The 27,608-nt window shown below is 54.2% G+C and overlaps 13 protein-coding genes across 13 annotated transcripts; 4 read left to right on the top strand and 9 right to left on the bottom strand.

The window, feature by feature from the left end:
- Positions 1–32: 32 nt before the first annotated feature.
- On the top strand, positions 33–1,378 carry CC84DRAFT_1248276 (Di-copper centre-containing protein; the record flags this gene model as incomplete). Its single annotated transcript, XM_018184257.1, has 4 exons — positions 33–268; positions 319–568; positions 616–797; positions 847–1,378. 4 exons carry the CDS (start codon positions 33–35, stop codon positions 1,376–1,378), a joined length of 1,200 nt encoding a protein of 399 aa, XP_018035709.1.
- On the bottom strand, positions 1,362–2,319 carry CC84DRAFT_1122524 (short-chain alcohol dehydrogenase-like protein). Its single transcript, XM_018175636.1, has 2 exons — positions 2,150–2,319; positions 1,362–2,105 (listed from the first exon to the last, which is right to left on the bottom strand). Exons 1-2 carry the CDS (start codon positions 2,219–2,221, stop codon positions 1,488–1,490), a joined length of 690 nt encoding a protein of 229 aa, XP_018035708.1. The 5' UTR covers positions 2,222–2,319; the 3' UTR covers positions 1,362–1,487.
- Positions 2,320–2,732: 413 nt separating this feature from the next.
- Positions 2,733–4,490, bottom strand: CC84DRAFT_1197159 (glycoside hydrolase). Its single transcript, XM_018181505.1, has 4 exons — positions 4,112–4,490; positions 3,828–3,977; positions 3,032–3,763; positions 2,733–2,975 (listed from the first exon to the last, which is right to left on the bottom strand). Exons 1-4 carry the CDS (start codon positions 4,454–4,456, stop codon positions 2,748–2,750), a joined length of 1,455 nt encoding a protein of 484 aa, XP_018035707.1. The 5' UTR covers positions 4,457–4,490; the 3' UTR covers positions 2,733–2,747.
- A 408-nt stretch (positions 4,491–4,898) lies between these two features.
- On the bottom strand, positions 4,899–7,404 carry CC84DRAFT_834934 (uncharacterized protein). The gene is made up of 2 exons (XM_018187595.1): positions 5,149–7,404; positions 4,899–5,089 (listed from the first exon to the last, which is right to left on the bottom strand). Exon 1 carries the CDS (start codon positions 7,212–7,214, stop codon positions 5,196–5,198), a length of 2,019 nt encoding a protein of 672 aa, XP_018035706.1. The 5' UTR covers positions 7,215–7,404; the 3' UTR covers positions 4,899–5,089; positions 5,149–5,195.
- A 442-nt stretch (positions 7,405–7,846) lies between these two features.
- Positions 7,847–8,481, bottom strand: CC84DRAFT_1188093 (PTH2-domain-containing protein; the record flags this gene model as incomplete). The annotated part of the gene is made up of 2 exons (XM_018180970.1): positions 7,847–8,154; positions 8,211–8,481. The coding sequence occupies 2 exons, from the start codon at positions 8,479–8,481 to the stop codon at positions 7,847–7,849; spliced, it is 579 nt and encodes a 192-aa protein (XP_018035705.1).
- A 1,052-nt stretch (positions 8,482–9,533) lies between these two features.
- On the bottom strand, positions 9,534–10,959 carry CC84DRAFT_1165618 (NUDIX family hydrolase). The gene has a single exon (XM_018178762.1). It carries the CDS (start codon positions 10,618–10,620, stop codon positions 9,748–9,750), a length of 873 nt encoding a protein of 290 aa, XP_018035704.1. The 5' UTR covers positions 10,621–10,959; the 3' UTR covers positions 9,534–9,747.
- A 989-nt stretch (positions 10,960–11,948) lies between these two features.
- CC84DRAFT_1093499 (HET-domain-containing protein) lies at positions 11,949–12,974 on the top strand (the record flags this gene model as incomplete). Its single annotated transcript, XM_018174515.1, has 2 exons — positions 11,949–12,677; positions 12,717–12,974. Coding segments are annotated over 2 exons (987 nt in total), but the record flags the coding sequence as incomplete, so codon positions are not given.
- Positions 12,975–14,044: 1,070 nt separating this feature from the next.
- CC84DRAFT_1165617 (uncharacterized protein) lies at positions 14,045–14,501 on the top strand. The gene has a single exon (XM_018178761.1). It carries the CDS (start codon positions 14,099–14,101, stop codon positions 14,351–14,353), a length of 255 nt encoding a protein of 84 aa, XP_018035702.1. The 5' UTR covers positions 14,045–14,098; the 3' UTR covers positions 14,354–14,501.
- A 152-nt stretch (positions 14,502–14,653) lies between these two features.
- CC84DRAFT_1165616 (adenylosuccinate lyase) lies at positions 14,654–16,838 on the bottom strand. The gene is made up of 3 exons (XM_018178760.1): positions 16,162–16,838; positions 15,871–16,110; positions 14,654–15,756 (listed from the first exon to the last, which is right to left on the bottom strand). The coding sequence occupies exons 1-3, from the start codon at positions 16,362–16,364 to the stop codon at positions 14,796–14,798; spliced, it is 1,404 nt and encodes a 467-aa protein (XP_018035701.1). The 5' UTR covers positions 16,365–16,838; the 3' UTR covers positions 14,654–14,795.
- A 661-nt stretch (positions 16,839–17,499) lies between these two features.
- CC84DRAFT_1206758 (uncharacterized protein) lies at positions 17,500–18,454 on the top strand. The gene is made up of 3 exons (XM_018182052.1): positions 17,500–17,789; positions 17,843–17,939; positions 17,989–18,454. The coding sequence occupies exons 1-3, from the start codon at positions 17,520–17,522 to the stop codon at positions 18,309–18,311; spliced, it is 690 nt and encodes a 229-aa protein (XP_018035700.1). The 5' UTR covers positions 17,500–17,519; the 3' UTR covers positions 18,312–18,454.
- Positions 18,455–18,564: 110 nt separating this feature from the next.
- Positions 18,565–19,297, bottom strand: CC84DRAFT_1188090 (acetylxylan esterase precursor; the record flags this gene model as incomplete). Its single annotated transcript, XM_018180969.1, has 2 exons — positions 18,565–18,894; positions 18,956–19,297. 2 exons carry the CDS (start codon positions 19,295–19,297, stop codon positions 18,565–18,567), a joined length of 672 nt encoding a protein of 223 aa, XP_018035699.1.
- A 1,132-nt stretch (positions 19,298–20,429) lies between these two features.
- Positions 20,430–21,855, bottom strand: CC84DRAFT_1092781 (uncharacterized protein; the record flags this gene model as incomplete). Its single annotated transcript, XM_018174484.1, has 7 exons — positions 20,430–20,809; positions 20,861–20,928; positions 20,981–21,182; positions 21,248–21,431; positions 21,478–21,582; positions 21,637–21,661; positions 21,737–21,855. 7 exons carry the CDS (start codon positions 21,853–21,855, stop codon positions 20,430–20,432), a joined length of 1,083 nt encoding a protein of 360 aa, XP_018035698.1.
- A 1,438-nt stretch (positions 21,856–23,293) lies between these two features.
- CC84DRAFT_1165612 (AAA-domain-containing protein) lies at positions 23,294–27,451 on the bottom strand. Its single transcript, XM_018178759.1, has one exon. The coding sequence runs from the start codon at positions 27,343–27,345 to the stop codon at positions 23,746–23,748; it is 3,600 nt and encodes a 1,199-aa protein (XP_018035697.1). The 5' UTR covers positions 27,346–27,451; the 3' UTR covers positions 23,294–23,745.
- Positions 27,452–27,608: the final 157 nt, after the last annotated feature.

Here is a 27,608-nt window from a genome sequence, read left to right as displayed (position 1 = left end):
CCCTTGCCCGTAGCGAGTACGCCTACATTAAGATGCTTCTGTTTCACGCTGTAACCGCCGTGCATCTGCTTGCTGCTCGATTTGTGGCTGCTGTTCCTGTCGATGCGGCAGAGAGTCCAGCCATCGAGATCGACCCAACGGCCGAGCCACTCGACGCTCTAGCCCAACTGCAGCAGCAAGCTGTTGGATTGCTTGAGCAGAATGAGTCGGTCACAAAGCGGGCTCCCAAGGGTTGCTCCTTGGCAACTACAGCGCTGCGTAGAGACTGGTAAGTTGACCATGCGGGCACCCATTACTTTTGTTTCTAAATTCACAAAGGGAGTACATGACCAAGGTTGAGCGCAAAGCCTACATCAGTGCTGTACAGTGTCTCCAGAAGCTGCCCTCCAAGTCGGACCCGACATGGGCTCCTGCAGCCAAGACTCGGTACGATGACTTCGTTGCCATCCACGTGAACCAGACCATGTACATCCATGGCAATGGTCTGTTCCTCACGTGGCATCGGTACTTTGTCTGGGCGTATGAGCAAGCCCTACGCAACGAATGCGGCTACACGGGTTACCAACCGGTAGGTCTTGAGTGCTTCAAATCCTGTTATTGTCTGACATCTCCCAGTACTGGAACTGGTTTGCCCACACCGATAACATCTACAAGTCACCTGTATTTGATGGCAGTGACACTAGTCTCGGTGGTGACGGCGAATTCTTCTCTCACAATGGAAGTCTCGCCGGGGCTAGTACAATCCCTATCCCCTCGGGACAAGGAGGAGGATGTATCAAGAGTGGCCCTTTCAAGAAGTAAGATTTCCTCATGCCATAACACCGCAGACATCTTACCTCTTCATAGTATGCAGGCGAACATCGGTCCTATCCGGCCGGGCATGCAGGGCATCACCGACCTCGTCCCCGACATCACCGTGCAAAACCACCGCTGCCTGCGCCGCGACCTGAGCTCCTACATTCCCAAGAAGTGGTTCACTACTGCCAATCTCTTGAACGTGACCATCGGTGCTGGTTCTAAGACGCACAAGCTGTTCTGGACTGAGATCCAAGGCCGCTACCCAGACGGCTTCCTCGGACTGCATACATCCGGCCACTACACTATGGGCGGTGACGCAACCGATCTGTACTCGTCTGTCAACGACCCTGCTTTCTGGCTGCACCATGCTATGCTCGATCGCATGTACTGGATCTGGCAAACGCTCCACCCCTCTGAGGCAAACAAGGTTGCGGGAACTCTGACCCTGACGAACAAGCCCCCCACCCGCGACGCCACCATTGACGAGCCCCTAAACCTAGGTGTGAACGGTGACACAAAGCTGATCAAGGACATGTTCAATACCTTGGGCGGTACGCCGCTGTGCTACATCTATGCGTAGGCACGCGTGGAATATTTCCAGCTGCCAAGCATAACACCGTATAGTAGCATAAAGTCTTGAAAAAACTAAAATAATGTATCACTTCAACGCACTCATTGCACCCGAGCTTCTACCAAGGCAACTCCTCCCCACTTCTATGCCACCACCTACCACTCTCCTCCATCCCTTTGACTTGTAGCACCCGCCAGAGATCACCCGCAGCCTCACGCGGTTCTACAGCCTGACTGCCTAGCCCCTCGTTCCCAGCGGTCAGTTTAGTCTTGACAATCCCCGGATGCAGCAATACAACCGCTACCCCCTTCCCCTTCAAATCCACAGCCAGGCTTTTGAACACCGCATTCACCGCCGCCTTGCTCGCGCGGTACGCATACTGCCCGCCGCTCGCATTGTCGGAGATACTCCCCATTCTGCTGCTCATGACGGCGACTTTGGGCTCTTTCGCGAGGAGGAGGTACGGCAGGAGTGCTTGCGTTAGCAGCAGTGGGCCATACGTGTTTACTGCGAAGGTGTGCTCGAGGGTCTGCAGGGTGATGGTGTCGAGGGCGTCTTTTGAGGGTGGAGACATGACGCCGGCGATGTTGAGGAGGAGGTCGATGGGGCGGCGGCCGAGGGCGGATTTGAAGGTTGTGATGGAGGTGGGAGAGGTTACGTCGAGGTGGTGGGCTTCGCAGCCTAAATCCTGGATGGGCCCTACGTTGGTTATGTCGGCGGCGATGACGGTGAAGCCCTGCACGAGGTTAATGGTGCTTGTGTAAGGGCCATGCTGCTTACGTCGTCGATGAGGAGCTTCGCGAAGGCGTGGCCGATGCCGGAATTGGCACCTGTTACTACTGCGACGGGCATCTTTGAGTATTTTGGGACTTTGTTAATATCTAAAGATGGAGAAAATTGTCTGTAGTAAGAGAAGGGTGTGATCTGTGAGCATCCGCATGTATGACGTTGTCTTACACCACATTGAGGGGTCCCGCCATCGTTAGAGTTTAGGGCCGTCCCGCCGCTAAAATCGTGCACGAACAACTTAGATTCTAGCGGCGCCGACTCTAACTCTACGTCCTCTTCATTCATGTCAAGATACACGGTTACAATTCTAATTGAATGTGGCATCGAAGAGGTGATGAAGTAAAGCAGTGTAAGTTTTTTTTCTTTGCACACTTAATCGAGCTTACCGGGCCGAATATAGAATGCGTGCGAAACTAAGCAGCCGCTATATGCTTCCTACTTTCCAGTGCACTGTGCATGCTGAAGTACTTCACTGTATATAAAAGAATTGCGTGTCCCACTACCTCAAGCTACTTACATCTGCTGCTTTAAGCTTCAGTATTCGCTGCTACTGACAAGCCCAAGCTCATCTCTGGCGCTCTGATATATATCAATGAGCCACAACAGTAGCATTCGCCGCAGCCCCCGAGACCAAGAAACTGATCATGCCCCTTCCAGGCACACTCGCGCTCGCCGTCCCGTCGCTACCCACCGTAGCCGTGGTCTCGCTCATGTCATGCGTATTGTCCGTGTACCAGGCCCTCACCGTCGGATTGACAAGGGTACTTCCGGTCAAACTCACGCCCACCGTCTGCGCGCCTGTACCTGTGTTAATGATCTGTGAACACCCGTCAGCGTCCAAGCATCACATTCGCGACAGAGGCTTCAACCCACCACCACAGCCACACTCCCATCCGCATTCACAAACGCACCGCTCTTGAGATTGCTCCCGCCGCTCGCACCAATCCTCACAGCACCAGGCCGCACAACGCGGAACTGCGCAAACGCCCACAGCCGCTTGCTCACCGTATAGCTCTGGCCATCCACCAAAATCAGCTTCTCGTTGTTATTGTTATTCGTCGCGCGATCCTGGACCCCCTCCCAGAAGATGTAGGCGCTGAGATTCGAATTCACCACGCCATTGAACACAGTGTTCGCCCAAGTATACCCATCTCCGGTGCCGCCGTTGGAATACCAGCTCGTGCTCCATCCACCGTTCAAATCGGAATACTCCGTCTGCCAGACTTTCGCCTTGGTATTCATAACGCCTGAGATGCGGCTCGTGTACTCGTGGCTGGTGACGGCGTACAACATTGGGATCACGCCTGCGCTGGCCATCTGGCTGGCGTGCTGGGAGGCGACGCTCCAGCCGGTGGCTTCGCAGCAGTTTATGCCAACGGCGGTGAGGTTTGCGGCGTCGAGGGTGGGGCGCAGGACTTTGATGAAGTCTGCGGCTTGGGTGCCGGAAGATTGCATTGAGGCGTAGGAGGTAGAGTAGTCGGGCTCGTTAAGGAACCCTACGTGTGTGACAGTCACTCCGTTTTCACCGTACAGCTGTATGTTTTTGACGAGGTAGTTCGCGTAGGCTTGTTTCCAGTCGCCGGACTTGCAGTTCGTGCCTGAGACCTAGGCTGGTGTGTTAGCGGCTTTCTGTGTGTTGTGTGGGTTGCGGGGATTGGAGAAGGCATACGCCACAGAGCTGTCCTCCGTTCGTGTCTTGACCATTTGTCTTCATGCACCCGGGCGCACTCCATGCATCGTTGTAAAATGTGCGCACGCCGTAGCTCCACGCCTTCTGGCTCAGCCACAGCTGCCCGCTATCCTTCCCATCCCACACGTACTGTGGTGTGCCCTATATTGAAGCCGCGAAGTCAGTGACGCATTCACTCATTATTCCAACTTCGTAAGTTGTACGAGCATCTTTGTAGACGAGAAAGGACATCGACTCTTTTTTGCAAGGGGTACATCACTTACAGCCGGCGTACTCGGACAATTTGGCAAAATGGTATTCATCCAATCATTCTGGCTCGACTTGCTGCTTCCAATACCATTCCGCACAATACTGAACCCCGCGCCAGTCGTGGTATTGAACAGGAGATTCAATACCTCCGACTGTTTCGGCTCCTTGAGGTTGACGACGAGGTTGGCGCGCTGGAATGCACCGCTGAAGCCGAATCCGTCGATGGTCTGGTAGCGCTTTGTGAGGTCGACGGTTACCTTTTGCGTGGACTGGCGTGGCGCGAGGTCGTGGTTTGGGGCTGCGAGGACGGAGGACGCCAGGAGGAAGAGGGCGTTGAGGTACATACTGGGCAATTGCATTGCGCTGGGTACCAGAAGCGCGAGTCAAAATAAAACCTAAATCTACTATGCTTTCGTGTATCCTATTAATTCAAGGGCTAATGTGGGGCCTACGGGACTCGTATCTATTCGTGGTGGGTTCCCAGATCTGGGCAGGTGAGGTCGTCTAAAGTGCGTCCGGTAGTGCACGAGAACCGAAACACGAGGGTCGTTACTTTGAATTAGATCATTGTTGTATGTGTAGAAGGTGGCCAAGATCTGAAAATAGCCTACCCCACTGCTCCTTTGCACCGGGCGCGCGCAGGATGTGGCACTTTAGCCGCAGGGTATTCCAGGATTGATGGGAAGCACATGCGTTCTCCATGTAGCGGTGGGCGTGTGGGACCCATAATGTTTTACCATTCGAGGACTTTTGTGTTCTTGTAGATTACTGAATGAAAGTGTTTGACCGCATCGCGTAGATCAGTGATTTATGCAATTCTGCACAGCAGGAAAGAAAAACACGATACTTGGCCTGACATAATGACTACAAGAGCTGGGGATACTGGACAGACCAGGTTAAATGCAACGCATACATAGAGCAAGGCGAACCTGTATGTTAGCCAGCGGGACACAGCAACGACATACCATCACTGATGTGGGCTCGAACCTAGCCTGAAAATCGAACTTCCATTAATACATGCTTTGTCGGTATATGCTAAGAAGCAACTGACCTGAAAAAAACCGACTCCAGTGTTCCGTGACGACGTCGTGGGAGCCATTACTGAAGCCGTACACCAGCAAACTTGTTCTTCTTCGCCTGCTGATCCTGCGCATTGCTGAGACCACCGGCTCTCGTATCCAAAGAATTCTCTGCAATTTTCCTCTTCTCTTGCTCGATCTTGTCGAGATGCTTCTTCGTCTTCGTGTTTCCACTGCCCTTGCCGTGGAACTGGTGACTAAGCAGCTTGAATGCCTCTTTCTCGTTAAGCTGTCTGCCGTGCTCGTCAGTATGCGTGAGCTGAAACGTCGGCTTATATTCCTTGTTATAGATATCCGCGAGTTTGCGGGCAACCTCCTTCTCCGACTTCGCGTTGGCTTGGCGATTGTTTTCTTCACGATCGCGTGCGGACATGGTCGCCCAGCGTGCAGAGTTGCGCTGGCGTTCGCGGTCCTCTCTGCGTTCCCGTTCCACCTCCTCTTCGGCCCTGAGTTTATCGGCAAGGAACTTTTCTCGCGAGCGCCAAAGAGAATTCTTGTCGGGACCCTCGGTATTTGCGACGAGGCCTCGCTGTTTGAGAAGTGCGAGTGTCGCACCAATACCACCACTGACCAATTTTTCGTCGTCGAGACCAGTGCCTGTGAGGTCGGGTGATTTCGCCCGTGATGCGCTGCGTTCGCGATCCTCCGCTTCCGCCGCTTCTGCATACGATTGCGCCATATCAACATCGCCCTCGTCATCTACTTCGACTGCTGGAGAGCCGACACCCTTGGGAATCTGGCTGCTCTTGCGTTGCTGACGCCTTCGCGCCTCCTCTGCTTCATCCTCAGCATTGGCACCCAGATTGTGAACGAACTCGGTAGTCTCGTCAATGATGAGAGCACCATCTTCTTCAGCGAGTTCCGTGGAGTCTACGACCTCACCGGGCGTCTGTGGCGCAGAGGTTCCATCCTCGCGGAGTTGTCGAGCAAGGTCTTCCGGACGCATCTTCTTTCGCTTCTTCAGTGCCTGCCGACGTTGGGCGGCCAGCTGCGCCTGCAGATCGTCATCGTCTACGAAGGATTCGTCAAAGAGGTTCTTCTTTGCCTTCCTCGGGGCAAACTTGGTCTCCGACTCGTCCACTTCCATCTCCTCGGCGGGCTCGTCTGGTAGAGCGATCATGTCTTCGTCGTCCTCAACACGCCTCCTCTTGGACGACTTCGACTTCTTCTTTTTTGGCTTCTTCATCTTCACCTCCGATATGTCCATGTAGTCGTTGATCGGAGCGTCCTCTTGCAGGATGTCGAGACTGATTGCGACTCGCTTGGGCTGCGTCGCGCCTGCAGCTTCCGCCTGGACTTGTTCCACTGTCCTGCCTTGGCCATCAAGTGTGAACGCATTGCGCTTCTTGCCATCGATCTCCTCGTCATACTGGGCAAGAATCGACTTCTGGCCGTCGTCGTTCGGATCGTAGGCGCGCTTCCGCTTCTTCGAATCGAGCTTCTCCTGCAGACGCTCGCGCTCCTTGAGCGAAACAGCTTCGAGCTCGTCGTCCTCTTCTGCATCGACAGCAGTGTCTTTGAGCACCAGCACCTGATCCTCGCCGTCTTCAAACTGGTCAACCTCGTGGCCAACCCTCACGCCGGCCAGATCAGCCTCTGTGTACTGCAAGGCCTCCCTCGCCTGGCGCTCGCGCTCCTCGAGCTCCTTCTGCATCTGCTCAGCCTTGGCGATCTTCTTCTGGCGCTTCTTAGAGCCCTTGAGCCAGGCCATGTCGTCCTCATCCTCGGCAGCATCAGCCAGGCCTTTGCCCTCGAGCTTCGCAAAGCGCGCGGCCTTCTCGCGCTCCTTCTTGATTGCGGCGAGACGGTCCTCGCGCTTCTTCTTCGCGGCTTCCTCTTCCTGCAACTTCTTCCAATTGTCGAAGCCGGCGGCCTGGCGCGACTCGATGGTGCTTGCGGGCTCCTCGTCAGAGTCGTCGCCCGCGTGCGCTGGCTTAAAGACCGGGCCGGAGGGGGCCGCCGCGCCAGGGACTGGCAGAGGCGCCAGTCCCATGGACAGGCGGATCTTGTTGGCCTCCTCGATGGAGAGGTCCGCCATGGCGAGTGCTTCGGAGGGGGGACGGTGGATAGGCGTGTAGTTGCGGCGCGAGAGGAGTGAACAGGGCACTCGATCAACTTCTCCGCTGTACGGGCTGATCGATTATCACGTATGGATGAATGTGCAGGTGGAGATACGAGTAGTCACGCGTCGCGCAGCCCCAGAGTGGTGTTCGGTGAGGAAGTCGCGGCCGCCCTCGGCAGGCACCTGCCCAAAGCTTTTCATTAGCGCGCCAAGAATCCGCAACTATAATAAATTTCCACAGCGCGCCGTTCTCTCTCTCCTACCCAACGACCTGTGCCAGCGTTCCCGTCCACCTTCCGAGGTGTGTTCGGTCGACGCGCTGGCAGTTCGTCCGCCACAAGGAGCCATCTTTATTATGATGTCAATTTCCGGCCGACAGGTCTAAGAGAGAGTCGGTAGCGTTCGGAAGCCTGAGTTCGCGGAAACGTTTGAGCTCGGTGGAAGGCGCTGCCAGGGCCACTGATTCCTACTCCCTTATGCTAGGCCGTCGGCCACTGATGCTTGGGAAAAACCCAGTTGCCTACATCTTTTGCGCAATCCCGTGATGTTTGCTTCGCGCGCTGCGTGAGTGGCGTTGCGGTACCGATGGATGCCGTCTACGACCTGCCTCATAGCAGCTTCAGATTTCCCGTCACCTGGTCGATGACGCCCTTCGGCGCCGGTCCGATGCCCAGCACCGTTGCGCTCCCGCTCGCAATCTGCGTCCGCCCTGCATCGTATATGATTTGTGCAACGACTCCCAAGCTCAGCGCCTGCGCCTGCAAAACCTCGAGCTCCTCCTCGCTCTTGACCTGTAGCGCCACCTTCATCTGCCCGCTGCGCTCCCACCGCTTCAGAACCGCCGAGTTGGGTGACCGCCGAAGGAACTGCTTATAGCACGCGAGCGTCGCGTGCCCGCACTGGGCGCCGATTTTGCCTACGCATACTGTCAGCGACCGCGCGGGGCAGTACGGGGAGACAAAGAGAGCGTACCTTTGGTCATTCCAAGATCAGTCCGCACAATCAGCACGAGTTTGCACTCTTCGTTGTGGCCGGGGAACTCGCTCGGTGCATTGTCATCATCCTCGTCGCTAGACTCGTCCAACTCCAAAGCTTTCTGCTTGCGTTCTGCCGGTGCAGAGATAGGGCTGCCGCCGAATAGACCCAGTGACTTGGCTTGGCCGAGCAAGTAGCCCGTGACGAGTCCGATAATGGCACAGGCAGTAGCGACGTTCGCCATAGATGGCTGCGAGGATTCCGGCATTGTGAAGTGCGCCTCGATGACCGACCTCCTCGTTTTGGGCCGTCGATAAGCAGGGAGGCTTTTTAATACTGTTTAGTAGTGTTGTTGGTTTTCGACGCTGTATTCCAAGCACGTTGACGTCGTGTAGAGTGTGTGCGGTGTTCAACGCGCCTGCCGTTCGGAACTACTGCTCGCTACCGGCCGGTAGCGCATCGGAGGTGCACGTCATCCCGAGCCTTTCACACGGTGCAGTGTGCACTCCGTGCCTGATTCCACCCACCTCCGAGAACGACCTTATTAATAGATACTCTTGGGCGAAATGACCTTACTTCACTGGTCTCGAGGAGGACGGCGTGAAAGAGAAGAGACGACGGTATGATGACGAATTCAGAAGTTGACTTACTGAGAACTGGTCAGTGGCTATGCCACACAAGTGTAGATAGCACCACCATGGCACCAAGGCGGGGTAGACAATTCGCTCGAGTGCTTTACATGATTGCTTGCGTTCTCACGTTCCCGTCTTTCCAGCACTGAAAAGTCCTCCTTCGAACGTTGTATCACATATGCATCAAGCCATTGCATCCATCGTCACACAATCGATGAATGGTGAATCCGATTCCACTACCGCCGTCACCTACGCGAACCGCGCCACCCTTCTCCAGAATTCTAGTCGAACTGCATCAAGAAATTGCCTCCTACCTCACCTTCGAAGATGAGTTCATCTGCGCAGGGCCAACGGGTGCTTTCTTCGCCTCCTTCCTCCGATCATCGCACCAAACCATGAAGAGCTTCCCCACCTCGAGTCTATCTGCAAGGGTAGTTTGGGTTACGCCTGCACGCATTGCCTACATTTCCGGCCAGCAGTGAAATTCGCCACAAGAGCCCTCAAAGGCAAGATGGAAATTAACAGCCATTGACCTGAGCTTAAATTCTATGCGAATAGCGGATTTGAAGCAAACAAGCGCGCATTGTACAATTCAGGGATCGAAGGAATTGTTAGTAGCATTCTTTAGGTAAGCTACTTAACAGCAGCAAAGAAAGAAGGGGATGTAGGAAGCGACTCGTACAAGAACCATGCATTATGTCAGCGTTGCTTTAGTCATACCATGTACTTATTTACCATTGCATCACTGCCTCCAATATCTCCGCTAAACAATCTCGGGATTATCGAGAAGTTGCGTCATACTCGACTTGCATTGAGATATTGCACCTGAATGACTCGCAGCATCTCGTATTCGCTACTCCTTGTCCCCTCTCTTTCAACATCAACCAACATTCTGTTCACCTCTACTTTATCTGTCTCGTCCTCTTCAGATACTCATACAGACTCCACGCCGCAAGCGTCTTCCCATCCCTGGCCCCCACCTGCAGCAACTTCTCATAATTCAGCAGACGAATTCGAATATGCTCCCTCTCGCTCCTCTCGCCGCCCAACTTCCCCCTCAGCCCATCAATCTGCATGCGATCCATCTCCCGCTCCCACAGATAGATACTGATGAACTCATCGCAGCCCCCGGGGCTCGGGTACATTGCGTTCTGCAGCGGCTCCTCCGTCTCGTGGCCCTTGAGCGCGAGCTCCGTCATGTTGATCAGGTCCTCCTCTTTGAGTTTGAGTCCGACTTCCTCTTCGAGCTCGCGCGCGGCTGTACCGCCGAAGCTGTCGTCCTTGGGGTCGATCATGCCCGCCGGGATTTCCATGAAGCTCAGGCTGCCGGCGGGGATACGCGCCTGCTCGGTCATGATGACATAGCGCTCGTCGAGAGAATCCGTAGGCCGGACAATAATGAGCACGGCGACACTACCACCACGAAGAAATACCACCGCTGGAATATCCTCGCCTCTGGCGTTTTCGACTCTAGCTTTGAGCTTGATGAAGAGGGGGCGTTTGTAGTTTGAAGAGCCGACGAGGTCGTAAGACTGGATTTCGATGGCTTTGAGCTCGTAGGGGTCCGCGTTGAATTCGTGGTCGCTAAACTTCTGGCGCTTCAAAGAAGATTTGAGAGTCTTTTGCCAGGTGTCGAAGCCCTTGAAATTTAGGATTTGAGCCTGGGTAATGCCGGAATCGTGGTTCACCGGAATTGCGGTGTCCCAGCCTGGGAGGAAGAAAGTCTGCACACCAGAGTCACTCAGCGGTGTTGCGCCTGCTGTCGTGTCGTCCATGAGAGGCCAGATGTTCGTACTTCGTCGCAGCTTATCAGCAGCCAAATTCTCGCACCTGGTCACGAATTGGGTGGGCCGTAAAGTGTATGAGAGGTAGAGGCTTGAGGTCCGTTCAGCCCCCGATCAGTCGCAACCTCTGGGTATGTACAGTCAGAGCGGGGCGCAGCTAAGGTAGTAAAGTTATGTCGACTAGGCTGTAAGAGGCAACGCGATCTTCAGCCTGGCCGGAGCCACCGAGTTGTACAGGTTTATTGGTGGCTGCGTGCTTCAGGTTGAACACACGTAGAACGTCGGTGGCTGTATCGGCCTATAGTCGGTGACCAATACTTGATTCGAAATTTTCGCGTTGTCCATGGGGTCATGCAGGATCGTGGCTAGTCGAGACAGGCAAATGGTTGTCCCCAGCAACTCCAATCGATTGATAAGCATGCGCATGCACCTCCTCCGGGGGCCAAACTACGCGTCTTCAGATGCGATCCGCACAACCTCAGCCTTGCCATCTACCATACCATGATTTGCACGACCTGCTATTGTATGCTGCGAGGGCAGACTGGACGTCAATGGCGCGGAACGTTCGACATCCATTTCAATCATCATTCGACGTTGTATAGCCTCGAGCGCTCGGCTGCGATGAGCTGCTGCATCTGTCGTATCATCTGGGACGAACTGACAGAAAAATATCAAGGCGCAAAACTCGCGAAAGTGCTGCAAAAGAACTTGCGAACGCCCTCCGATGTGGATCGGCTGCTTGAGCTTCACCATCGCGGACAATCTGATTCTGAGCGCCAAATACAATTTGTGCGAGCTTTCCTATCCGAAGTGCAGGGAGGACAGGATAATGACTTGTATCGCTTGGACTTTCGGCTTGTCGATTCCGATTCCAAGAGATTGGCTACATTTCTTCTTGAAAAATCCAGTGAGTGCCAAGCCGTTTACGACCAGGGTGCTCTCTTACCATAAGTTCAGAAAATGAGCCAGACTCGGAGATATACACGCCTCTGACCGACAGCACTAGTTCTGAAGAGGTCCTACAACTAGCGCGGTTTTGGCTGAATAGATGTCTCGGCCCAGACCACCCTGAGTGCCCTAATGAGACCTTCGATGATCGCGTGCGCTTCTATCCATCAAGGTTGCTGGAACTACCTGCTTATGACGACCATGAAAAGCCTTTTGATTTCTTATCAAGAAGTAAACACCAGCCAAAGAAGGAGAAGTCGAAGGAAGAGAAGGTCCGCTTAGTGATCACAGCTGGATGCCGAATTCGTCCTTTTCAAACCACAAAGCACGGCAAAGGTCGGGACTCGCGAAGAAATACGTTGTCGAATATCATGTCGCCGATAGAAGGAGACACTAGCAGCCAGATCAATGGCTTGGCAACGCCCACACATGACAGACCATCATTATCAAAGCTCCGTGTTCCAGGGGTTAGAATCGAGGACGACGAACGACCGCGCGGACACTATGTGACATTGAGTCATTGCTGGGGGAAAGCAAAATTCACCAAGCTAACCAAGGAAAATCTGGAAGAATTCAAGGAAGGTATCTCGTTCAGCGCGCTCCCCTCAACATTCCGTCAAGCAATCCACTTCGCTCGCCGTCTCAGTCCCTCGATCCGTTACATATGGATAGACTCTCTCTGCATCATCCAAGACGACAAGGACGATTGGAATCGCGAATCGGTGCAGATGTACAGCGTCTACAGAAACTCGTACTGCAACATATCAGCGACTGCCGCCTCCGACAGCACACACGGTATGCACTTCAGCCGGGACCCACATCACCTATGGGAGGATGAGATCAATTTGAACACCGAGGGTATTCCCCGACCGCTAGACGAGCGAATACCTAAACACCATCTCGGCCTCGAGCCACTCATCCGCCGATGCAAGATCCAGGACGCATCTTTCTGGGACCGGCAGGTCGACGATGCGCCGGTGAACCGCCGCGCATGGGTTCTCCAAGAGAGACTGCTAGCCCCTAGGGTCTTGCATTTTTGCAAAGACCAGATCGCGTGGGAATGTCCGCACATCGATGCAGCTGAAAGCCATCCCTATGGTGTCTCCAATATGGAGCTTCGCGCCGGCACTGTCGGTGAGCGGACGCGGTTGAAGGCCCTCATACCAGGCGAATACGGGCCCAAAACGCTCGCTATCGGACGCACAGAGAACGTATATGCAGCGCATGAAGACTGGAAGAGCATAGTGGAGCGGTACTCGCGGACCAGCCTAACGAAGTCCAACGACAAGCTCATCGCTCTCGCTGGTATCGCGGAGCTCACATCCAAGCGCATGGGTGACAGGTTGATATACGTGGCGGGCATGTGGGAGAAGTACCTTGCCAGCCAACTACTGTGGTACGTCGAACCAAAGTACGAGGATGAGCGCTTCAAATATCCCCAGCAGCGCCCCGACCCCCAGGACCCCGGTAGTTGGCGCGCCCCTACCTTTTCGTGGGCAGCGGTGGATGCACCGCAGGGTATCCGGTGCGCGGAGACAGTGCGAGAAGATGACCTGCAGCTGTCTGTTCAGAAGATCCACGTGCGACCTGCCCTTAACAAGGACTTCAAGTTTGGCGCTATAGCGTCGGACTGCTATATCGACATCCGGTGTTCTTTGATCAAGGTGGAGATCGAGAAGGTGCTTGGGCCGCCAAACGAGGTCATCATAGATGACGGTATTGAGAGGACGGTGCGGTATAACTGGAAAGTGCCGGGACATGACGGGAAGCCTATCGTGTCGAACTTGTACTTGGACAGTCCGCATGATGACTTCGAGATGATACAGCGGGATGGGAACACCTTTTGCATCCCGGCGCATAAAAAGGCAAGTGGCCAGTTAATCTGTTTGTTGGTCCAGCTATGCGAGAAAGGCACCCCAGCGAGATATCGACGCATAGGCGTTGCAGATGTGCCTGCGTTCTGGACGGGGAAGACTTTCTTAACAGCTGCTCCTACGGAGGGAACGACTATACGGCTGGTGTAAGATGTAAGGAATATCATGAAAGGATACTGGGTTGATCCAGTGCTTAGCCCAGTACGTCTCGAGCCACGGTAAACAAAGCGGTACATACTACCATCTTTATAGTCACAATTCTTATTTATAGCGCGGGTCCCAGATCTAGCCTATCACATCTGCAGCCGTAGATATGGGGGCCGCGATGTCCTTTAAGGCCTGATTTCCTCCAGAAAAGTCTTTAGTGCCAGACCTTCTTGAACGGTGGGCAGAAATACACCATCATACCCGAACTACAGACCGGGCGTATAGACCGAGGAAGTTGTATTATCTTTCTCCGCCGTAATCTATCCGGAGGATCACAGCTAATGAGTAGGATGGTCACAGGGCTGGCCTGTCAAGTATTAGGTCACGAACGCAAGATAAGAGCAGTCGAGTCCTCCCAGAGTGGTCCTGTCCTAGGTGCACGCGTTGTTCAAACACGCAATTACAATCGTTCGACAGTCTACGCATCTGACCTGCTTCCCATGTCTCCAGAGAGTATCGAACGAGCTCCCTGCAGGTCATCAGCTGTACAGAAGTTCCACCCAGGCCTCGAAGGTGAGATTGCGGACGAAGGCTATGAATCGTTCGATCAATCAGCACCTGAATCCTTCTCTGACGAGCGAAACAACGCCGTCCGGCGGAAGCTATATTTGCACCTACTACCGCTCATGTGTGGTCTCTATGGGTTAAACTATGTTGACAAGGTGGCCATAGTTTGGGCTGTGCCCTTCAGCTGAGATCCTTGCGGAAGCTGAAAGGCGAGTTCCTCTGAAACTATGTGACAGGCTACCAAGGGCGAAGGAAGATCATTTGCACAGTTAAGCCTTACAATTTCGTTGATTTTCTACACTGGATCCTTCTCAGATGAAACCGAAGCTCGCAGCTCTTATTATAAAGCTACACGAAGTTGTTCCATTCGATGCAAGAAATCGTAAGGAAAGTGCAGTGTGGAAGACGAAAGTGGAGCTCTTCGGCACGGCTTCAAAAGCCGTAGCTCTGAATTAATGTTGAAGTTCTTCAAACATGGCAGATTCAAAGGCCAATTAAAGAGACTTGTATTATATCAGGCCCGCAGACCAGGAATGTATCTTTTCGTTCATAATTGTGGTATCGGGTCAACCTGAGAACAGTGTGCAAGTCTGTTTTCATTCACACCAGAATGCTATTGAACCTCATGTGCTAGCCAGCACGCTCCTCCGTTGGCGAAAGCGTACCAGCGAACTTCCCTTTGCCTCCCGCTATCTTCAGAATGTCATCTACCATATGCTGGCTCGCGCCGAGATAGTTGATTGGGTTGCAGAACTGCGCCAGCTGGGCTGTAGAGACCTTTGCTGTGATCTCTTCGTTCTCCGCTAGCACATCAAGCAACGGTCTGCCATTTTCGATCGCAGTCTTGCACGCCGCATACACAACGTCATGCGCGGGCTGTCTCCCAATGGAAGGCGCCAGACCCATCATAACTGCTTCACCAACGATCAACCCTTTCGTCGAACACAAAAGCGTATCCATGTTATCCGTGTTGACTACAAGCCCTCCCATAGCGAAGTTGGTTTGGTGCAATGCCCCAACACACAACACGAATGCCTCGGGAATAGCCACCCACTCCAGGTGCCAAGGCCCCGTGGCCCGCTCGAAGTCCACGACCATGGCATCGAGGCCTAGACTCGCGTTCGCCCGAAGCAGCTTGCTCGCAGCAAGAACAACCTCACTGCTTATAGGGTTCCGTTTCTGCGGCATCGTGGAAGAAGCGCCTCTGTGTGGGACAAACGGCTCTGCGACTTCGCTGAACTCGTTGGAACACATAATCATGATGTCGTATGCGATCTTGCCGAGCGAACCGCCGATGAGAGCCAGAAAATTCAGGATCTCAGCGATTGTGTCACGCGCTGTATGCCAGGTAATGGAAGGGTTTTTCAAGTCCAGCTCATGTGCGAGTTGGGCCCGTACGTGGAGCCCCGTTCTGTCGTTTCCGAGCGATGCAAGGGTTCCGGCCGCACCCCCGAACTGCACGAGAAGACATCTTCGCTCGATTTCTTCGATGCGTTCTGCGTGTCGTAGAAGACCGGATAGGTAAACAGCGCATTTGTACCCAAAAGTACAAGGGAGGGCGTGCTGGAGATGCGTTCGTCCTGCCATTGGTCTATGGATGTCAGACATATAAAAAGTTTTGCAGAAATTAATGTCAATATGAGGGGGGAAATGACTAGGAGAGAGCTTTGTGGGGTTTCGGGCTGAAGCTTGCTTGGAAACTTACGTGTCACGATATCGCTCTGACAACCCACGAAGACAATCAATCAGTTGATGCAGTTGGCGCTTTACTATCTTAAGACCCTGCTTTATCTGTAAGACAGATGCGCAATCCATGATATCTTGTGTTGTGGCACCCCAGTGGATGTACTTTGCGATATCTGCCGGTACTTGCTCGACGAGCTGATTGATGAGAGGCAGAACAGGATATCCAACAATGTCGGTTTCACGCGATATTCTTTCAAAGCTTGACATATATGTGAGTGTTAGATATATGAATAAGAGGGGGAGCACATACTCAATTTTCACCCCAGCCAAAGCCTCCGTTAGCGCTTCACCTACATCCTCGGGGATGACACCGACTTTTGACTCTGCTCGAGCAAGTGCAGCTTCAGTGTCGATCAAGTATCGTACATAGGCTTCGTCGCTGAAGACGTTGCGTATTTCTTCTGTTCCGAAGAGGTTACGGAACACACGAGAGTCTATAGCGGCGCAAGTCATGGTCGGATTTCAAGATAGTCTGAATGGAACATTCGAGGGTATCTTGGGGATAAATATAAATGTAGGGAATTTGGCGCGTGAGTTCTGCGTCTATATTGCTGTGCGGCAGTTGTATGGCCCAAGCCCGCCTTCCGACCTCGGGAGTGTGCCCCGCATCAAGGCCCACTGTTTTGCGGTACTGCTCAGCCAATGTTGATCGAGCAAACAAGGACATACAAGAAAATAACAATGATAGATGATGCAGGCAAGGGATTCTTGCAGAGCTTAGTAAGTCGTGAGCCGCTTCCGGACCCTGGGTTCCTTGCCGGGTTACCTAGTCATTTCAGGGTCCACACTGCTTGGGGCATTGGTGGAGGGAGACGCAGGTAGCTTCCTACACCAATATTGCAATACCAATGACTTCGAAGCCGCGTTTATCCGCATCCGAAACTTTGTGAATTCCAATACCGTAAATCAGCGCTGAGCGATACCGTCTCTCTGTTGGGACACTCAATCGCCTCATCGAACGCGGCGTTCACTTCTGTGACCGTTGTAAATTGTACGTGTCGTACAAGTAGTTTTCTGGAATATGAGAGCTTACTAACTGTAGGAAAAACGATAAGACGCAATGCAGCATGTCCGGTTGGGGCATTTTACAGGGCAAGATCGAGGTGCACATTGTATTGACTAGTGGACATGTAAAGTGCGACAAATGCGCCGTGGCGGAAACGCGTGCATACCCTCAACAACATTGCATCGTTAAACTACTGCCAGAGGCTTTATTTGTCCAGAACGAGGGTCAATATTACACCCATATGCATCTGGCATGGATAGATCCAAGCACAAGACGATGGATCGCAAGATGAAATCATCGCCACCGAAGGCAAAAAATGGACTGCGAGGCAGCTCCGATTGATCAGCTCCGTGCACCTGATCGCAGCTTCTTGCAGATGTGACTTTGCATATGTGCCCTGCAGCCTACAGAAATCCACAAAGGCGATACATTCAACCAGTAGAGTGATGCTACGCGCGCACAGCCCCATCCCCGGTTTACCGAAGTGCCTTAAAGAGCTTAGTGGTCGACAGAGGTAAGCACAACTGTGGCGCAGCCCTCTACACAATATAGTATATGCTGCCAGTGTGCTGCCGCGACGTTGTCCAGTAGTTGTCGAAAATATGCCGAAAGCCAAGCGCAAAACGGTGGCTAGGTCAAAAGCCTCTACAAAGTCAGAAGCCCCTACGAAGTCAAAAAACCCTACGAATTCCAGAGCAGTTCCCCATATCAAATCCCCCTCTCAATCAGACCGCGTATACTTCCACGAACCTTCTGAAGAACACGGCTTTCTCTCGCCCTGGTACACCTCTCACTTCACCATCAAAACCGAAGACTACGAAAGTGCCGCACAATACATCTTAGCGGAAAAAGCGCGAGTATTCGGTGACAAGGTAGGCATGCAGACACGCTGGTTTCTCACCGGAATACTAATCTGGACTGGTAGAAAGCACGTCAGAGGATTCTGGAAGAACATGACGTCGAAGTTCTCATGACTCTGGGTGAAAATATCAAAGGGTTTGATGAAAAGTCGTGGCGCCGTCGTACGTCACCCTATCCACGCAAAGTGACCAGGCTGCTGACAAGCACCAGGTGTGAGTCGGATCGCTAAGACCGCGAATATGCACAAGTTCCTCTCGGACGACGCCGAGAGTCGGGATCTACTGCGGCAGCTGAAGAAACTCGGTACACGAGAGTTAGTTTTCGCCGACCCAGCGGATTCCGATCTTGGGATAGGGTTTAGTGCTGCTGAGGCTACAGAGGTAGGCCACGCGCAGTGGGGTGCCAATGTGTTCGGGAAGGCGATCGACGAGGTGAGAAAGACGAAGGCATGGAAAGATCAGAAGGCGTCGGAACAAAGAGTGTTTGATACCTCGATCTTCGATGTGGGTGGGAGGCTGAGTGTTTACTGGTAGAAGAAGAGTCTTTAAGCATTTCTTTCCTACTGCGAACTTCGCCGGGTTTTCAGCCTCGTTCGTCATGCATGCATTGAAATTTGTTATAATACGTCTTTCTGTGCGTTTGCTCCGTAACGTCGCCACTTCACACATATCACGGGCGCAGCAGATAATGATTATGATCATCCAAACTCGTTCATTGCAACGTATATACATCCCGAAGCGTAATTTTTCTCCAGCTCTCCTATCGCACTCCTTCAGCTGAGCGCATCTATGAGATCTTGCTCTTGATGAAAGCGAGCGCCTGCGAGCCGTACTTGTTGACGTACTGCTGGTGCGAGTTGGCGTCGTTTCCATTGCAGCAGTACGGGTCGGTGGAGTCGCAGTAGCTCTTGATGATGCTCGTGCTGGCGGGCGAGCACTGGAAGCCCTGGGGACGGGCGGCGAAACCCTGCGCAGTGCACGTGCCGACGTTGTATGGGAGACCGGCACGGTTGTGGGGGTCGCCCATGAAGATGGCGGCTTTGACGGCATTCAGGGCGTTACCGCTGAGCGTGGAGCCGGCGCCACCGCAGAGGGCGTTGTCCATGATTTGTCCGCCCTGTGGGGTTGTGGGTCAGCATGCGGGTTCTTGTTGATTTGACCAGTGTGAGGGCACGTACCTGGGAGTACCCGATAAGCACAATCTGCGTGCTGGGGCACTTCTGGTTGTAGGCTGTTACGGCCTTGACGACTGCTGCGGTGCCTTGCGAAGCAGAGCTGTCATAGCTAGCGCCGCCGCAGGAGGACTGGCCACCGCAGGCTGGGTAAACAATCGCCTCAGAGCCAGTTCCTGGGTATGCAGAAACCACTTGGTTGACGAGGCCACCAGCAGTGCCGTAGCCAGCAGGGGCGGTTGTCTCACGTGCGCCGAAGACGTAGACTTTCGGGCAGGATTGGCGTGGTTCCACAGGGTTGGCGGCCGCGACGGCAGCGAGGGAAAGGGCAGCGATGGTGAACTTCATGATGACGATGTTGTGATGATGTCAGGTCGTTGTCAAAACTGCTGTTGTTCTGCTATGTCGTGATGGAAGCGGCTTCGAGCGTGCTCTACGGGGTATATAAGCAGCACGTCGAGTCAAGTTTCCGAATGTTTGCCTCCCGTCTTTAGGCAAAAGGCACGCAGGCTGAAACAATGTCAATTCCACCGGTGGGGGGTTGTGTGCGCTTTGCTAGGTGAGTAGAGGCTTAGCCATGGTCGAGTCCTTTCATCCGTTGTGCGCAATCTATTCGCAGCCTCACGACCCGCAATGCGCAGGGGTCTGAAATATATTATTGTGGGGGCAAGCGAACCGATTCTGGGGTGCATATAGGAGCCGACCGGGAAGCGCGCAACATCCAGGAATAACCGATAGGATTAAGACCCGGTAACCCCGGTTTATGTGCACGCGGCGTTCGTCTGGTGATCTGTTTAGAGTCGGACCTACGGTGGACGAGGTGGCTAAACGGGTGTCCAGTTCGACAATCCCCGTTGCTAACACATCAGACTGCGGGGTGGGCTAGGTGGACCGGGTGGAAAAGCTTGTGTAGAGCCGCATGGCGTCCGTGATTTGTTCCGTTTTGCGGGACACTGGCTTCACACCGCGTTTCGGATCGGACGACAACCCCTGTACGTTGTCGAAGTCCAATCCCGGAAGCGATACCAGAGGCGTAACCTACCATAGATACGCAAAGAGCGAAAAATTGGTGCATGATGATTGTGGGTATTGATAGTATTATTCCGCGGTATCCAATGTTCCTAGGTTCTCAGGACGTCATGTGAGCTCGGCTCAAAGGGCGCTTGCGGTCATCTGTCCGAAACAGGACCATGCGTTTCGAAACACTAATGGGTCCGCACATGGATGATGAAAGGGATATTAGACCTGCACAAGAGCTTCAGTTAGAACGGAAAGAGGCAGGGTAAAACGCGGGTTGACAGATTGAGCAGAACTTGTGAGTCTTCTTTCGCGGAAGGGAAAGAGTGCTCCCTACCAAGTGATGGGCCATCACTAGGTTAGGCCTAGCATATTTCACGCGTTCTCTAGCGCCCTGAACCGGGTGCTGTCGTTTTGCAGAGCGCTGCATTTCATTTCTATCCACCACCAGTCGTGCAAGGAGCTATACGCATGGTGCCGGCAGCTGCAATCTATCGTCTGCTAAATCTTGCTCGAAATCATTTGTTCTCGACTTGCTGCTGGAGAACCACCTCTTCTTTTTCGGATTGGGAGGACTCGCAACCGTAGCTGTAGATGCAGAACTATCGATATGTGCAAGATCACGAACCCGGTGCGTAGACCGAAACCAGCCAAACTCGTGCTGGATATTAAATCTCCCTTCGCGTGAATGGATTCGTCGTGTCGCGGTATACGATGGTGGCGGTGCGAAGCCGAGTCGCCACAAAAGAGTCTGGAGAAGAGGGCGCAGGGTTGCAATGCTTGCGGCTGTGATCCCGATTCCCGGTTCGACTGTTGACCAAATTGAAACGTCGATGATTACGTCTGAGTCGAGAATGAGTGCTCTGAGTTGAGAATGTCGTGGAATTAACTTACACAGGAACTCAGGTCCATTGGTAAGATTCTTAACATATTTCATCCTTACAATTGTGCCTGTGCTTCCTCTAGAACACTGTGAGCCGAGGGTGATTGAAAGTTGGGGGGAGGCTCGCGTACACTGCTGCAAATGCAAGAATGCCAGCCACAAGCATCTGGGTGGAAAAGCTCAGATTCAGGTTCCTAACCATGAAGAACGGGAGTGTGCCAAGTATCCAGTCCGTACATGCGTTCATGGCGTTCAGAGTAAAAGTGAGGCCGCTTTGGGGTGCTATAGGGATGCACTGATCGTTGGCAGGATGAATTATCCAAAATGTAGACACTGCGCACAATCAGTAATGAAGCTCGATGATGCCGCGGATATTTGGAATGTAGTTGAGCTCCTACCTGGAATGCACTGGAAAACGACGAGAAAAAGGCAGACAACGCCAAAGATTACAGTACCAAACACGATGAACTTGATGACCAAGATGTGCCACCGCTCGACTGCTATGCGGAGATAGAAGATACCGAGTGCGATCTTGAGATTGACCCCAACGAGCACATAAAGAATCTCGTACAGGTAGACGTACTATGGAGGTGTTAGAACGCTAAAGGCTCAGGTCAGTGGGCCTTACGAAAAGTGCAGTCCTCCTCTCGGTTTCGCTGAGGTCCGACGGATGGCGGCCGACGCCGTGCACGACTGAGAGAATCTGTAGGACAACGGAGAGGGTGAATAGGCCCTAAGTCAAAGGTAAGTCTCAAAAATACCGATAATAGGTTTGGGGAGATCCAACCAGAGTAACGGCCATGGCCGTATCGCTGCCAGAATAGTCAGTACACCTGACAATATGGTGCGCATGCAAAAATGTGAGGACATCGTCGAGTTCGACTTACTCATGACCCCATCTTTTCAGTAGGATGGCTCGAGTATAGACTCGCAGACTGACGGTCAGCCATGTTAGGATCAGAAACAAGATGCCGACGGCGATGAGTTCTCGTTGTCTCTCAAGCATTGCGTGGACCCGATGCTGTGGGCCGTGATCGGAGGCGACTGCGATTGTGACTGCGACACCCCAAATGGACGCGACTCTCCAATACGATGTTGCTCATGACATCCGAAAAGCAACCAAAGACAAGGGCATCCGCGCAGAGAGTGGAGAAAGCACAAGAGCGCTGGGGTGGTGTTGATGACTAGGTTCGTTCCGAAGCGTTGGTTTCTTCAGGCGGAAGGCGCGGAGTAGTGCGCATGCCAATTCCTCATCATGATTTAGTGGCAATCCAAAATGCCATCGCCCGCGCTCCGGCGAACGATCTCCATGAACGCATGGTGCAGCTCAACGAGGTGGCTCGCCATGGCGTTGGTTCGGCGGCTTCCGAGAGCCTAGCGGAGTCGCCTCCGAAGGTCCAAGAAAACCTTAGGCTTCGCCGGCGCCGCGGGACGCGGGTAATGGGGTGACACCGGGGACCAAGTGGCTTCGTTCGCCGCACGTGCGTGCTCGCCATAGTTGCTGTGAGGGTCTGAAGGTTTTGTGGCTGCAGTAATTATTCGAACTTTGCTTACGCATGCATGTACGCGCGAGGACACCGCTTCCACGGGCTGTACCCGGAAATAATTCTACCATACCGCAACTCGAAGGAGAGGCTGGATATTGGCGAAATCGACAACATTGTAAATAGATACCTTGTGCCACAAACACGGCGCATCGTCAAAATGCAGTGCACGCATTTCGGTCTGGGACACCGCAAGCGGTACGACTTATCAAATTATTGCCTCGTCCCACGAAGTAATGTCTCGAAGAATAGCAGACAAAGATCGACTGGTGCCAATGCCGTAAAGGAGGCGTTGTAGGTGGGCAGGCGAAGGATTTAGGTTTGCCATACCAAGCGTCGATCCGTCTACCCTTGTTCAAAACCGCAGACGACCCCTGGTTATGTCGAACGTCAAAACTAATGAATCTGTGATGTATCGTGAGCACTTCTACCCAAAGAGACCACAATTCACAGCTGCCAATGGGAAAAAGGCAAAGTCGAAATCACGAAGTGCATTCACCACGTCTTATCCTCATCCCGAATGTGTTATTCTAATTTTCTACTCCTGTTATGCGATCGGAGATGCACAATACATAATCCATAATGTCCAGACCGTCACGAGCCTCGAAACAAGAACAAAGTTCTCTTGCCATGGAGACATCGAGCCCGCACTCGTCGCCATCCTTTCCTTCACAAGACCCATCTCCAGCTGACCTTTCCCAAGCGACCCCTAGCACCTCCCGCGATCAGGCCGCCCGCAACACACCGCAAAACAGCCTGCTCAAACCATCCTGTCAATGGCCCCGCCCACATAGCAACACAAGCCTCTTTCCATCGCATCCCAATTTCCCCCCTGTCACTCCCACCCTATCTACCCCCACCACACAAGAAAGGGGATCTCCCGATCCACACGCCCTTCAGCCACCCACACGCTGCGAAACCACCACCACCGCCAGCACGCGCCACATACACAGTCGACTTTGCTGGATCCCTCCTCTACCGCAGACTCGAACTCCATTTCTTCAATGTCTTTGGTACGACCCTCCACGCACACAGGGCGAGCTGCACCGCGGCACCGCATGCAGGCAGTGTCACTAGCCACACGCACGTATAGCACCAGCCAGCCCAAGCCCTCATGCTTCTCGCATCACGTAGCAGGTCTAGCGTCACCCCTTAGTCCCCCTAATCGAATCTCAAACCGAGCGCTCCAATCATGATACCATATAGCCTATATTACAACAAATATCTACACACGACATCCTACCGCAAGAAAATGCACACAACCCCATCCCAGCCATATCCATTTCCACGCTCTGATATTCTGCAGTGCCACACAGCACCCCTCCTCACCATGTCCTTCGGTCAAACTGCATCTACGGCCTCACCCTGACCACATCCTCGCTCGTCTCCCCGCGCACCCCAATCCCGAACACGTGCTTCGTCTTCTTCCCCTTCTTATCCCCGTACTTCTCGTCGAACTTCTTGATCGCATTGAGGCTGCTCATGTTCTCGCTGATACTAGCGCTAATCTCCGACAGCGCAGCGTCGAAGTGGCGGGCCGAGAGTATGCGTTTGTCGGGAAAGATGTAGTCGAGGCCGCGGATGAGGTGCGAAGGTTTAGGAGTATGCGCAGAGGTGGAGTCTGCGGGGGAAGGTTCTGAGGGGTTGGCGGGAGGTACAGAAGCGGCGGCGGCTTTGGCGGCAGTTTCGTTTTCCTCTTTTACGCAGGCAAGGGCGGCGCTGACGGCGAGGTTCTTGAGATCGGAACCGGAGTAGAAGGGAGTCTTCTTTGCGATGGCGTCGAGGTTAACCGACTCATCTAGCTGCTCACCGCGGAGGTGGATCTTGAGGATTGCCGCTCTGTCTTTCTCGGTGGGCAGGTCGACGAGCAGTCTCCTGGGCAGTCGCCGGATAACCGCGTCGTCCAGGTCGAACGGCCTGTTCGTAGCGACCATAACGAAGACGCTGAGGTCGTTGAGGCCGTCCCATTCCTTGAGGAACTGGTTGAGGATATCGCGGTGCGAGGAGCGTTCGCGGCCGACGTCGCGCGACGAGAAGACGGCGTCCGCCTCATCAAGGAAAACGATGCAAGGCGAGAGCTTGCGCGCGAGTGAAAATATGGCGGTGACATTCTTCTCGCCCTCACCCACGTACTTGTCCATGATCTGGCTGCCTGAAACCTCCAGCACGGTGGAGCCGCTCTCTTTCGCAACGGCCTTGGCCAGCAGCGTCTTTCCCGTACCTGGTGGACCGTACAGCAGGGCTCCGGAGATCTTCTCGGTGGCAAGGATACCATAGTTGAAAGCGTCTGGCCTCAGCAGAGATAGACTTGTGATGGTGCGGATGGAGTCAACGGTATCGGTAGGCACGTGGATCTGGTCGAAGGTGGTCTTGATCTTGGACGGATTGGCGATGCCGGGCATTAGGCGCTTCTCGTGCTTGGTGGCAGTCTGTGCGATGTTGTTGAGTTTGATTTCGAGTTCACGGTCGTGGATTTCGGTGGCCGATCTGGACCTCAGTGTCTCGTTCAGTTTTCGTCGAAATTCTCTTGCGGAAGAGTCGTCGCCGGGTCGAGGAAGCATCGCTTGTCGTCTGATATGATCAAACTTCACCTGATCGCTGGATTGCAGCATGCCTATTGCGAGTGCGACGTGCGCGCTAGTCAGACGTTCGCTTGCAGGATCCAAGCTGTGTAGACCCAGCGCAGTCAATGCTATGCGGTGAACCTCATCATACGTGAGGATCCTGCTGATGTGGGCCTTTGCGAGGCTGGCCAGCGCGGGCCCAGCGCTGCTGTCGTCTGTTGCCCTCGCCGACAAATTCTGCGCTGCGATAGGGTCTAGGCGTCGCAGCATGTCGAAAATGTGGTGGACGTTGATCCTTCGGTACTTGGATGCGTCTCTTGACTGAACAGTTGAGGACAGAGTACCGACCAGGTCATGCATGTTACCCGCCCGCTCTACAGGCACCACGATGGTCCTGTAAAAACCTGCTTCGCCCTCAGACTGGAGTCCTTGGACGCCACTCTTGGAGAACTCGGGGGTGAGGTCTGCTGAGGAAGTGAAGCCAACAATCATGATGCGTTCTCCTGCTAACCTCCGTTTTCGAACTATTTCCTCAAGCTTTTGTAGTATCCTGCCTCCGTAGTGTGTGGCATTGAGCTCTTTGAAATCAGGAACACATATTATCTTGGCATTGCCGGGGGTTCCCGAGTCGGTTGATGAGGTGACGGTGTTGATTTTCACTGCCAGGCTGAACCCCATGATCGCTTTGCTCGGTAAAGAAGAATCGATGTTGATGCCATCGTGCGTAGGTGTAGAAGTAGAGGGGGAGGTCAAGAGAGAGCTGAAGAAACCAGCCTTTGGCGGGCGCGCACTTCGCTCTTCGGTGGTGGGATCCGAGTCGGCAGATTCTGAAGTTAGGAGGGACGAAACTTGTGATCGTTTGGTCTCGGAAGCGTCGATGAGATGCTCGAGGACGTTTGCAATTTTCAAGTCCTCCAGCTGCGACTCAGCTGACGACTGCGAGCGAGGCTGGGTGTCGGTGTTACTATGAGAATCTTGGTTTGGCGATTGCAGAGCCTTGAGCGCGTTAGAAAACGCGTTGGGAAGGACGATCGAGATGGGCATCTTGAAAATATCGGAGGAAGGAAGCTTGGGAGGCTCGGGAAACATGGAAGAAAACGATGACCTCGGCGGGGTCGCGTCTTCCTGCTCTTCGCCAAAGTCTTCCCGGCCTGCATCGTCGTAAGGGTCGCTTTCAAGATCCGAACTGAGCCGGTACGTCTCGTAGGCTAACGAGCGGATCGAGTGGGGCGAGGGGTCTGGTGAATCGCCCAAGTAGTCGCCTGCGATCTCAGCCAGGTCCTGTGCCCGCAGGGTAACTACGTCGGCGCCCCTCAGGCGTGCAATCCCGCCTACTAGACCAGCCAGCTCATTTTCTTTTCCGTTGGACGGACAATGCAATATCAAGTTGGTCTTTGCCGCTGGGAAAGAATCGCTCGACGCAGGCTGCGGGAGCGAAAGAGAGGCAGCAATGGTAGCTTCGACCTCGGACCTCACGAACGGCGGGACGAAGCCTAGTTTCTGCAGGCCAAAGGGGTCGGATCCCTCGGCATTCTTCGTGCTCTCCAGACGCCCGATGACGCGCTCCACCTTGAGCATGGCTCCGTCCGTCAGACGTCCGGCTTTGCGGGCCAGGGCCAGATGCTGGATGGCGGCGCGGATCTCGGTGCTGTCAATGTCCAGCTTTCGCGTTATCCTGACGGGGTCTTGCTGCAAGTGTTCTTTCTGCAGCCAGTACGGGCGGTCTGGCATGGACGCGATGCCATCGCCGCCGACTTCCAAGTCCAGGAGCACTTCTTCGGTATCGGGCAGCCCCAGCGTCGCAGCCCACTGCCTCACGAAGCGTCTTCTCTCGTCGTTGCCGAGTCCGCCGCCCCATGCCTGGAAGAGGAACTCGGACAGCAGCTGCACCGCGGCGCCTGGCGCATGTATGGGGACGGAGCATGTGCCGGATTCGTCGGTGCCTCGGCGCTGCAGCTCGAGGACGAACTGGCGCAGACGCGTGTTGGCGGGCACTTCGTCGCTGAGGCGGACGCATTCGTGGGCGAACCAGCTCGGCACGACCACAGGCGGGAGGTCCTGGGCGCGGTTTCTTCGCTGGGTCCGCCGCAGCGCTGAAGAATACCGGCGCGTCATCTCCCGCGAGCGCTGCAGCTTCTGGGCGAGCACGTCGGCATCCTCGGCGGCGTCGGCGGCGGCAGCGCCCTCCTCGCTGGCACGCGCAGCATCCTTGGGGGCGACGGGCTTGCTGTCTGGGTCGACGGGCGGGTTGTTGTCCTGCGCAACGCTTCTCGAGGCGTGGAAGGCGCGCGCGCGTGCAGGCGGCAGCGGGTAGCGGCGGTGCGAGATGAAGCGTGCTGGAGGCCTTCGGTGTGACGCTCGCAGGCCGGATCGGAGTGCGCGGTACATACGGACGGAGGCCGGGGGATCTCCTGGGCGACGGGGGCGGTGTCGCAGGCTTGATGGACAGAGCAAAGGCCGGTGTCGCGATGCCTCGAAGCCGCGACTTTTCCTTCCATGTTTGCCATCGCCATCCTTGCCGCCAAGCCATCCCATGCGCCGTCCAAAAGCTGGAGCTCGGGAGCGCTAGTCCTTGTTCGTCACTACGTCACGTGCGCGCCCGTCTCACGTACCAGCATGCTGGCGCCCTGGATAGGCTGCAAGGATGGCCC

The sequence above is a fragment of the Paraphaeosphaeria sporulosa genome (assembly GCF_001642045.1).
Source record: "Paraphaeosphaeria sporulosa strain AP3s5-JAC2a unplaced genomic scaffold CC84scaffold_6, whole genome shotgun sequence".
NCBI lineage: Eukaryota > Fungi > Ascomycota > Dothideomycetes > Pleosporales > Didymosphaeriaceae > Paraphaeosphaeria > Paraphaeosphaeria sporulosa.
The sequence above is the reverse complement of the archived record's forward strand: the minus strand, read 5'-3'. Positions and strand labels throughout refer to the sequence as shown.